General features: G+C 35.3%; 1 protein-coding gene across 2 annotated transcripts; it reads left to right on the forward strand.

The window, feature by feature from the left end:
• Nucleotides 1-1,104: 1,104 nt before the first annotated feature.
• LOC139152556 (ubiquinone biosynthesis protein COQ4 homolog, mitochondrial-like) lies at nt 1,105-9,002 on the forward strand. 2 transcript variants are annotated; one of them, XM_070725767.1, is made up of 6 exons: nt 1,105-1,274; nt 2,127-2,267; nt 4,240-4,336; nt 4,776-4,878; nt 6,120-6,343; nt 8,326-9,002. In XM_070725767.1, the coding sequence occupies exons 1-6, from the start codon at nt 1,136-1,138 to the stop codon at nt 8,483-8,485; spliced, it is 864 nt and encodes a 287-aa protein (XP_070581868.1). In that variant the 5' UTR covers nt 1,105-1,135; the 3' UTR covers nt 8,486-9,002. The 2 variants fall into 2 exon arrangements, with proteins under 2 accessions (XP_070581868.1, XP_070581869.1); XM_070725768.1 differs by having other exon boundaries at nt 1,134-1,274; nt 2,210-2,267; nt 8,326-8,647.
• The last annotated feature ends 2,161 nt before the right edge of the window (nt 9,003-11,163 follow it).

An 11,163-nucleotide genomic window follows, 5' to 3' on the forward strand; every position in this document is an offset into this window, starting at 1 on the left:
TGCTCAGTCTTTTCCCGTCCACTTATTCTTTATTAAAACTGACCCCAGCTGGTGAGGAGCTGTCACAGGACTAGAAATGAACTCAGTAGAGCTTTATGTGGACATTGAGAGAGTTTCACAATAATCAGGGAGTGATTTAGGTTAGAGTTAGGGGGAAAGGACTTTGCCAGAGGCCCCTGTGAAAGCTGTTTTAATTCATATCCAAAATGTTGTGTCCACTGTAATCTGGACTCTGGCCATTAATAAAATGGATGCACTGAGTGCACCCATGCATCTAAATTTCATTAGACTAGTAACTTTACTTCGGTGACAACCGGTATTTCAGCTCGATTCAACTATAAATACCACATTTATATATACAGTAAACTCTATGACAAAAGACAGAACTGTTTCTCAATGTTTGAAAAAATGTTTCAGTCTCCAAATTTGCAAAGTTGATCTCTCTTCAAATTTATAAACAAAACATTTCTCAGTCTAAATGCGCATAAAACTGTACCTTCAGAATCTTACCTTTTACCATCTAAGTCACTGAACCAGTCCAAGTTGTCAGCAATTAAATGGTTGTTCCCGCATCCTGGACACGTTACTATGACAACGCCCTTTTCATACGCCAATTTCGAAATCAGTTTTGCTGCTCTCACATTGCAAACTTTGCATGTGAATATTAGTTGTAATTGTTTGGTTTCTATTTTACCTAGTTCTGTTTTCTTGACATCGTTTTCATTTTGTTCAATGCTGTCCCTACTTGTTTCGCTACAAAATGTTCTAATACTTTGCCCTGGACCACACTGAGCATGTCGGAATTGGCAGCTTGTCGTCTGCTGATTGCCTATCGAGGTCTCCATAAATGACGACACATTGCATATCCTCGATTTGACTTCTTTCAGCCATTTTCGTGAGCTTGGTACTGTATTTTGGATGGTATTTTGACGTTGAATAGTTCCAATACTTGATCTGAGCAGTCGAAAAATGCGTTTAGAGGCCATCATTGAAGAATCAAGTGGTGAAAACAGTATATAGATTTTGCTCCGGGCCGCAAATGTTGTACAGCGTAGCGTGTGGAGGAATATACATAACTGTCATGTGACGTTGTCATGTGATCAAGGTCAAAGGTTATATAGCAGAACACTTCAGAATGGCTTCCGAGATAGTCTGTCGCGGAATACTTCTCCTCCGAAATGCACAAGTTACATCCCGAAATTTCCTACATTGCAGAAATCTGTCAGCTTCTAGCCATAGCCCGATTCGAAGGCTGACCACCGAAGCAAATGCAGGTAACATATTTTCCATTCACTTTCTGCAAAAGAGAAAAAAATGTTTCTTCTGCTTACCTCTCGTCACACAGGTTCCCTCAGCCTCTGTTTTAATTATGCTTTCTTACGTAATGGTCCAATTTCATTGATTTGATCATGGTTTGATTGAAACAAGATCCTAGTAGTGAATACCATATCAAGTTGTTGTTTTTCAATCATTTAAGCATACTCATTGTTATTCTTAGTCTTAGTCCTGAGTTAAATTTACAATTGAAAGTCATTCGTGGAGTTTGTACTGGTGTGACATGTGGCAGGCAGCAAGAAAGACACTGCGATTTCTCAGATCCAAATGTTTGTCGATGTATTTAGCAGCACGTGAGAGTCGACTCTTCCGGGCGTTGTGTGATTATTCCACCTTGTATCAGCTAAGTTACAATCAAATTTTACAGCGCCCTCAAGGTTTTGACGATTATAACCTCGATATGCGCCAGAATTCACCTTTTAAAGCTTAGTCTAATGAAATTTATCAACCTTAAGAACCGAATAAGATGTCTTTTATCACGGCCCCTCTGATAGAGGGACCGTGGTGTTTAATATTTATGTATGATTTCACAGTGACTGTTGCAGCACCAGATATATGACCAGCACTATATGAGTTCATAATAATGGATTATATGGATGTCAATGTGGTTTTTGTATTTGATAAATTAGCCAGATTTATTTTGTCAGTAAAATTTATCTTCTTATTCATTCAGATCGTTAATTTCTCACATTAGATAGAATATTCCAACATGTTTCTGATATTATGGTCATAATGTTCTTTAGATGGCATTTACTTGTACTCACCCACTCAGCTTTTTTCTGATTTTTCAGAAGTAGAAATTGAGGATGACTCTCCAGCAGAACAGTTTGTCAATGAATATCACAAATATCACATCCCAACATCTCTCCTACAGAAAGCAGTGCTAGGAATTGGATCTACAGCAATGGCCTTCTACAATCAGTATAGACATGGTAAATCCATTGTTATAGACAAAATCTACTTCTTATTCATTCAGATGATTGCAAATATATTTGCAAAGACAGTGTACAGACACAGTCAGCCTTCGAAGCTTCCATTAACCTTTTCACCACCATGGTTTCACCCAATCCCATGGTATTCTTCGGGAAAGCTGGACCTCTACAAAGGGAACTGGGGTGAAAGGGTTAGGTAAGAGGAGCCAGTCAGTAGGCATTGAGATAATCAAAATGTATGGATTAATAGAATCTCACACCCCCAAGGACCTGGGATCAGATTTCTCACACGAGTTGGGGATATTTTGTCTCACACGAGCCGCAGGCGAGTGTGAGACAAAATATCCCCAACGAGTGTGAGAAATCTGATCCCAGGTCCTTGGTGTGTGAGATTCTTTTTCTCACATGACCACAAAATGCGCTAAATTCATATTGGACAGGTACAATATTATCAAAAATTGTGACAACTCTGTCGTCTGGCCACTGTACTTTGACCTGCTTACTTTGTAGTTCTAGTCCGTGTGTTACTCGTCGTGCCATTGGATAACATTTTGCGCGTGGAACAAAACAGACTACTTGTCATCCAATCAGAGGTCGTGTAATATTTACTGCAGAGTGTGGGACGGTTTCTGAGAGTGTGGGATTGATTTTTTCCACACTCTCGATCCCGCACTCCCAGTAGCCAGGAATGTGAGAAATTATGATCATGAATTCTGAGTACAGGATTATCCTGCTTTCTTTGTTCAAATCACTTCCTCGGTTCTATGATTTAAAAGCTGAAACTTTTTGTAGTACACAGCAACTTTGGAACATGTTGATGATAATCTGTACTTCAGTGTTTCTGCTGAAGTGAAAAACTCTTAGAACATTTTGTCTTGAAACTTGAAAAAGTGTGAAGACATTAGTCTTGTGTTGGCCTCAAGACTAATCGGTTTTGGATAATTTTGGGGGGTCAATTGTCAATGTCTAAAATTATAAGAAAATCATTTGTTGAAACATTGGTGCATGTTAAATATTGTGTAAAATACTTATTTGAATCAAGATCATTTTCAGTGATTCTGTATGACTCAGTATCGTAGAAAGAATGTGATAATTAAAGCAGAATTTAGATATTATGCAAACTAAAATATTCACTTTAAAACTATTCATGCAAATTTTGCCGTTGCTCGTCACCTCCAGTAACAATACAAGTTATTGTAAAGCTTGATTCTGCACTTGGCTTTGCTACCGCAAGATGATGATGACAATTATACACTGAAACTTGTATTCACTTTTTCTTCAAGTTGTTTTGAAGATTTATATCAATGCTTCTACTCCGGAATAAAAAGGACACACTTTGTTCCGGAGACCTAGTACATCCTTGAGATCACCTGAGGGCGGTACAAACAAACCCACATGTACAGAAATACACTACTTCTATGTGCATTTGTCCATGTGGTTTTGTTTGTGCAGTTGTCCATTTTGATTCCTGGTTTGAGCAATTACTATGAGCAAGATAACAGCTTTAGCAGTAGTTGTAGTTTCCATTTGAAGGCCACACAGTGTGTAACCCTTTGAGCACCAACATCAATTTTTGTCACCTTTGTAAAATGAAACTCAAACAATTGCTTTCACATTTTCTCAGAGATTATGATGAAACACTGAAGCCAATGTGATATCATGTCAATTCAGTCCAAATCTATTACAAAAATTACAGAAAGACCTGCGAAAATTTTCAAAATGTTGCACTAAAATTTTGGAGGGAAAAAATATGGCACTCTAAGTGTTAACAATATTTCACCCTATGTTTGTATGGATAACTGATAAGATAAAATATTTTTAAGATTTCTTGCTTTAATCTCTCTATAAGCTGGTTACATAATCAATCTTTCTTATCGCCAAACTTTGGAACATTTTGACAATGATATAGCATATTATCCATTTCTGAGATCTACTGTGACTTTAATACATCAAATAATTTCTTTTTTTCAAGACATGGTGGCAGTGTCCGGTGAAACGACTGGTTACTTCACAATCCCACGGATTAAACAGAGAATGATGGCTGATCCAGTTGGCAGACAAATTCTTACGTGAGTTGAGCTACAATCACTCAAACTCTGACAAAATTTATTAACATATATTATTAAGTAGTTGGTGGCAAAAGCTCTATTTCTATGTAGAAAGCATTGAAGTGATGAGATATACTCCCATATGTCAACTTATACAAACATTTTAACTTTACATCATTTATAAGCAGTGGTAAATGTTATATCATTGATAGAACAAAATTAATGAGTAAGGAAATGTGGAGCAATAATAAAGGTAAGTAAATATGAATTTTAAGACAAGATATGGAACAATTAAAGCAATGCTTAAAAAAAATTGTAATTTAAATTGTATGTATCTTAATGATGATTTGCATCAGAAACTACCGTAAAATACTGAAATCATAAAATCATTCTTTAAGTGAGTAATAAGTGTGTACCAGAACTCTTACAAGGGCTTCTTTCTTTTTCCTTTGTTCACTAGAGAGAGACCAAGAATTAATTCTAGAACCATGGATTTGGATTATCTTCGATCACTTCCATTGGGTACTTTTGGAAAAGACTACATTGATTTCATGGACAAATGTGTAAGAATCATTATTTTCACTTGATGTCATTGACAGTACAAATATGTCACTATATCAATTTCAGTTGAACATCATTGACAGTAAAATACAATCAGTTAATCAATAAATCTTTATTATCCCAATTTTGATGGTACATCACCATCATTTCCACATGATGTCACAGTACAGCGCCTCATCCATTTCTTGTGATATCATTGACAGTACAGTATCTCACTGTTGTTATCATGATGCTTTGATTATTTTCCTGTAAATTAAAATGTTTAACATAATCCACATCTTATAATTTTCTGTAAACAATTTCACTTTTTGATCAGAAATAATCACAATTCTACAGATGAGAATAGACCAGTAGGAATTCAATTGACTCATTTTATTCGAAAAAATTGATATAAAACTTGCATGTATCAACCCGTCGCTCATCTTCAAATGATGTTCATTACAAACCAATATGTTTTCAACTTGCTCTCATGTTGGACACTCTTGAAAGGGATAGAAATGGCTCATCTAATTAACTTTTACTTTTCTAACCTGAGTTGGACAGCTTGTAGTTAAGATCTCTTGAAATCTAAACTGAATGAACTATTTTGAACATGGCTCTGATGTGTTCCTGTATTTCCTCTGTGACTTAAACAGCTGCTGTTGGACTGACTCCACTCAGAACATCACTTCTTTATAATTTAAAACAGCAAGAATTTGATATTTCTCTAATTGTTCTTTACACCTTTCAATGTGTCAAACTTGTTGGCACAGAAAGATGTCGTTGACAGAACAGCCATGTGTATAATATCAGCATCTTGAGTTCACAGTTATTGCTGAAAATTATTATTATCATTATTTAATTCTTCTGATGGAAACAACTATACATACATCATACAGTGAACTGTACATGACAATGACAAGAAAAAAACAATAAAAGAACAACATCAGTTTGAGAAAATAAGCACAATCAATCTCAACAATGTAAAAAGTCAGAAGTACCGGTAGTAATGGTTAAAAAGATAGGGTTTCTAACCACGCTTAAAAGATTCAGCATTTCTTGCAAGACAGATCTCTGATGGCAACAAGTTCCACAAAAGGTGGCACACACACAGAAAAGGCCATATTAGGCCTTAATTATTAAATTTACCATGGGGTGGTAAAATTAATTCTTACATAATAGGGAGAGAGATAATGATGAGCGATGGTAACACTTATTGTTGCTCACTCTTCTGATGGAATCTTGACATCTTTCCGTTCTGTAGAAAATCAGTCCAGACACCAGAATGCCTGTGAAGTTTATCGACAACATCGACGATGCCTATGTCATCCAGAGATACCGTGAAGTTCATGATTTTTGCCATTCACTGCTTGGCATGCCTACCAACTTCAAAGGAGAGGTGGTCGTGAAGTGGTTTGAATGGGTTCAGACAGGATTGCCGATGTGTGGATTCGCTGCAACATTAGCACCAATTAAACTGCCCATGAAGTAAGTTCATTTCTGAAGCTGTCAGAGTACCTGCCTTTAATCTTAGCCATGATAGATACTGGTAGTAACTTGTCCAATTTCAAGAGAGACAGTTTTTAGACAGTTAAACCCTCAGTGTCGCTGAACACCATTGGTTAAACTTACAAATAAGATGCAACTGTATTGACCCATCTGAAGAAAGTATCGATGAAAACCTTGATTTTTATTCTTTTTAAATTTGTGATTCACTTTTTCAAAGATTAATTACTGATGAATATTCATATTTTCAACTTTACCACAAAACTAGTTTGATCCCTGTGATATTTTGCATGTGTGTTCCTGGAGTTAAACAGGAGTGACTTAACTTTGGTGAAAAAAAATAATTCACTGATTTCTTCTCTCTGTTGTTGTACATATTCAAATGTAAGGTAAAACGTCTTGTCTTTTACTGTTGCCTTCTCGCATGGATCCTGCAGTTTGCCAATCATAGAATTTGAAGGGATTGGATTGTTTGACATAGTACATACAGCAAGCAACAATGCTGTAGATAATATAAGATTTAGTTAAAATGTAGAGAAGATTGTGCTTTTGAAGTAGAAGTAGATGAGTCTTTGTTTGCCTAAGTGAACTTTGTAGATGAAACTCGATCCCTCAGGCTAGATGGTAGATCAAGTGTAGATCAAGTGTAGATGAAGTTAGTGCAAATTGTAGACATAGTCATGTCTGGTGTGGACGATATCTTGTAGACAAAGCTTCATGTAGACAAACTGCTTTGGGTCTTCACCTACAAAACCCTGATGTAGATCTACATAAAGTCTACTGCAGATCTTCCAAAGATCTACTCTCGTCTACTGTGGACTTTGGCTTTCCAGAAGGGTAGCTGACACTCCAGATTGAACTTCACACTGGCACAGTGAACTTGGAAACCAGTGTGTCTCATCTTCCTCATTTTTTCATCTGCTCATCTACAAGGGAAGTTTAATCATTCTTAACAGCTGGTGCAATGGTCTCTGAAGGCAGCTGCATGCATTCTCATATATGATACGTAATTGTGTCAATAAGAGTATTTTTCCATGACACTATAAGTTGCCGTCATCATATCCCAATTATGCTTCCTGTCCAACATGGACCTTGCTTCATTAATTCATTTCTTTAATCTATATTTGATAGTGATAATATTGGTACAATAACATAAACATACAAAAATAAATCAAACAGCATCTATATTTGAATTAAAATGCAAAATACAATATCACTTGTAGCAGCCGTCGCGACTTGTATTCAAGGGTGTCCATATTTGCACAGTGTATCAAGCAGTGAAGTTTAAGACTTGCCAATGTACAGTTGTATGTGGTACTGTCGATATAATAATGCACAATTCACACAGGTACATGATATGCTTGTGACAAAGTTATTAAACCAGAGTATTTTGAAAATTATCAAAAAATATACTGTGATTGACCATGTAAAGTGAACTAGGGCTTTGAATCAAAGTTTCCAATCTGTGCAAGTTGAGGGGCTCAGCTTTAGTGTTGTGATTAAATAAATAGAAATAACTCCCCAGGACATTTTTGTATAATTTTATGTAAGTCAATTCTTGTTTTATTAAATATCTTTAAAAATTAAAGCACCTTGTAGGGGTATTATGATTGTTTTCAAGGTACATGTTATTATCTGCTTGTCTAGGGAGTCTTTTTTAATAAATAAATGAAAACATATCTCCTAGGACACTGTTTAAACATGATTCAATTTAAATCAGTTCAAGATTAAACTTATCCATGTTTATCCTGTGTTCATATCATCAAAAGTACGGTGACATGTAATACAAAGTTCTCAATGTAAGTTTACTGAAAATTGAAGAATTGCTAATTTAAAAGGAGCTTATCAAATGCAACAATCATAAATGTTAAAACGTTTTTGCAAATAACACACCTTCTATCCTTTCTTGCATAATTTTATGATTATCTAATTTATTGCTGATATCTATTTGTTTTTGCCTTCAGTGAAAGAATTGACCTCACCAGAGATTACATTGTGTGGGCCGTGAAGACTGCCCTCACAGCCAAGTTTTACATGAATATTTACTTTGAAAAACACTTTGAGCAGCCATTGGATGAATTCCGACAAGAAATTGGAATTGGAACTCCACCAGTCCTGTCATGAGACCACGCTGTGAAATGAAGAAATGTGGGATTTGAAGGAATGATCGAGACACTGTGACTCTGTGAAAAGCTACGTTACTTAATACATGTACTATGGATGTGTTATTGATTTCCAATTATATCACAAAGTGTCACACCAAATTGTTTACACAAATTGCGATAAAAAACCTGATATTTTGTGGAAAAGAGATTGCAGCAGTGACTGTATTGTTCTTGCTCATTCTTCTTTTTGGCTGTTATCAAAAATAATTGATGAAAATGGAATTTGATTTGTCCAGTAAAGTATCAATCTTGTCACATACAGTGGCAGTGGAGTAATTCTAGACTTGCCAATGCAGTGTTGTCATAAGTACAAGCATTATGCTTTCAAGGAGGAACCTCATATAGCTTTCCATTTTAACTACTGCCAATGGAAAGAGTACACACCATTACGTTCTTGGTCGTAAAAAAACTACCTGTTGCTTCCATGATGTAGAGTACCTAGAAATATTTGAAATAAAATGCATTGATAAATTCTATCATTTGTCTTAAATTGCGTTTTCCTTTACAGTCATGAATAAAAGAATTCCGGTACCATCACATGTTATGATGATTTCTCTAACCAAGGGAGAAGGATCTTCTAGTGTTGTACATTGTTTATTTGTGTTCCATCTTTAACCCTTGGAGTGCAACAGTCAATTCTGTTGTCTTTAGTAACATAACGCCAAAATTTTCTTCACATCTAGAAAACAATTTTTTGAAAGATTTTCCCAAAATTTTGGTCAAAAACTACAGCCAATGAAAGTCATGTCCATTTGATCTAAAACTATAAAAAAATTGCCAAAAAATTTATAAAACGTGTAAAATGTTACACTGAAATTTTGGTGAAAAAAATTACAGCACTCAAAGGGTTAAAGCATTGGAAATCTTGAGTTTCATTGTTTCAACTGATATATCATTGTGAGGAATATGCATTTGATGGGCTGTTAGAACCACTGAACTCAAGTATTTTTCATTTATTGTAGTACACTGAACAAAGAAATAATGGAGATAAACAAATTCAATGCAATTTATACTGGTACAGCCATTGAATGTTTACCAATCGTAGTTTTCAAAGTTTTGTATATTAAAATTGTTTTTCACAAAGATCAGAACTACTGTGTATGACAGAATACTACACAAATCAGTCAGTAATACTCAGATCTTTATACCAAGCTTGAACAAGTCTCACATGTAATCAAGTTGGTCATCTGTCTGTCAATCTTTCTGAATTGGCGATAGTTTATTATCATAGAAAACTTTCACAAAAAAGTCAGTTTTAGGATACTTTGCAACAGATGTTTTCAAGTAAAACAGCATTAAGTTCTGACTAAATCAACCCTGAGTATTTCAATAATAAAGAGTGATTTTTAATTGTGAGGATTTCAACATTTTGGTTTACTCCCCTGGCAGCACAAATTAACGCTTTGAGCACCAAAGTCAATTCAAGTTGCCTGTATGAAATACACTTTAATTTTTTTCAGAGTTTTGCCAAAATTTTGATAAAAAACTGTAGCCAATGAAATATGATGTCCATTAGGTCTAAAATTATCCAAAAAATTACAGAAAAATTCATAGAAATCAATCAAATGTTGCACTAAAATTTTGGTGGGAAAAATTACAGCACTCAAACAGTTAAGGGGTACTGTACAGATGTCACTGAACTTTCATGTACTTTTAATTTGATATGCTCCACTAGTTCAATAAGTTTTGTGTCTTTAATATTTATTCAAACCTGAAAATACAGTGAAATGATATAACATTATGGTCATGTGGATAACTACAGGAGCATACATTTGTTGCCCGAGGGACTTAGAGTCCCCCCCCGATCAAGTGTGTTCCACATGGCAGTAGGCCGAGGAAACATACTGCTTAGGACCTCCCAAGGGGAAACAAACGTATGCTGTTCAGTACCAGAATATGGCCAGTCAATATGTGTTTTGTAACACACCTATCTAATTTTCTCGCTAAAAATCGACAAGTTCCTCAGCCAACATCTCTGTTGCAGACAACGCCATCTTTTTTATTCGTTCTAGAATGTGCACATGTAGTGTGAACTGGTTCAGAGTTTTGGAAACTGATAAGCAGTAACTAGCTCTTAGCATGTATCAACATCAAAATGATCGTGAACATCATGTGACTATGGATTGACGTATCACAAGAGAGTTTCGACATGATATGTATGCCCTAATAGAATGTTTCTAAAGGCACAGAAACTGTCGTCAGTTCTTAAACTCCAGTGACTGTTTGATGTATAGTCAGTGTACCTGCATGCTACAGAGTTATATTAATTATTCCTAACTTTGTCTTGCTACATTAAAAATTCACTTTTTACAATTTAAAACTTTTATTGCTACAAGATTGAATGTAGCGCTTTTGTACAGGCAACCAATAAATAATCATAACAATAATAATAATTGTTTCCTTCAACGTATACTGTAGGAGAGATTTTGTTGACTTACCTTTTATGTACAATTATGAAATTAGTCTGATTAGTTGACTCATTTAATTTAACTTCGTAAATGATTCTCAAATTTTGCAACAATTTCATTAAAGTATGATTGTCTGTGCAACTTATAATTGTTCCAATGTTCTATTTCATCAGCACTAGCACGGCCAAGACAAAGTGGAATACTTGAGAACAATAATGTACGCGTCACA

The sequence above is a fragment of the Ptychodera flava genome, chromosome 16 (genome assembly GCF_041260155.1).
Source record: "Ptychodera flava strain L36383 chromosome 16, AS_Pfla_20210202, whole genome shotgun sequence".
In the NCBI taxonomy this organism is placed as follows: Eukaryota; Metazoa; Hemichordata; class Enteropneusta; family Ptychoderidae; genus Ptychodera; species Ptychodera flava.

Excerpts from the sequence above, each read along its gene's own strand:
- LOC139152556 (XM_070725767.1), top strand. The coding sequence starts at position 1,136 with ATGGCTTCCGAGATAGTCTGTCGCGGAATACTTCTCCTCCGAAATGCA. Across the intron at positions 1,275-2,126 it reads GACCACCGAAGCAAATGCAG|AAGTAGAAATTGAGGATGAC; the intron begins GTAACATATTTT and ends CTGATTTTTCAG. Across the intron at positions 6,344-8,325 it reads CCAATTAAACTGCCCATGAA|TGAAAGAATTGACCTCACCA; the intron begins GTAAGTTCATTT and ends TTTTGCCTTCAG.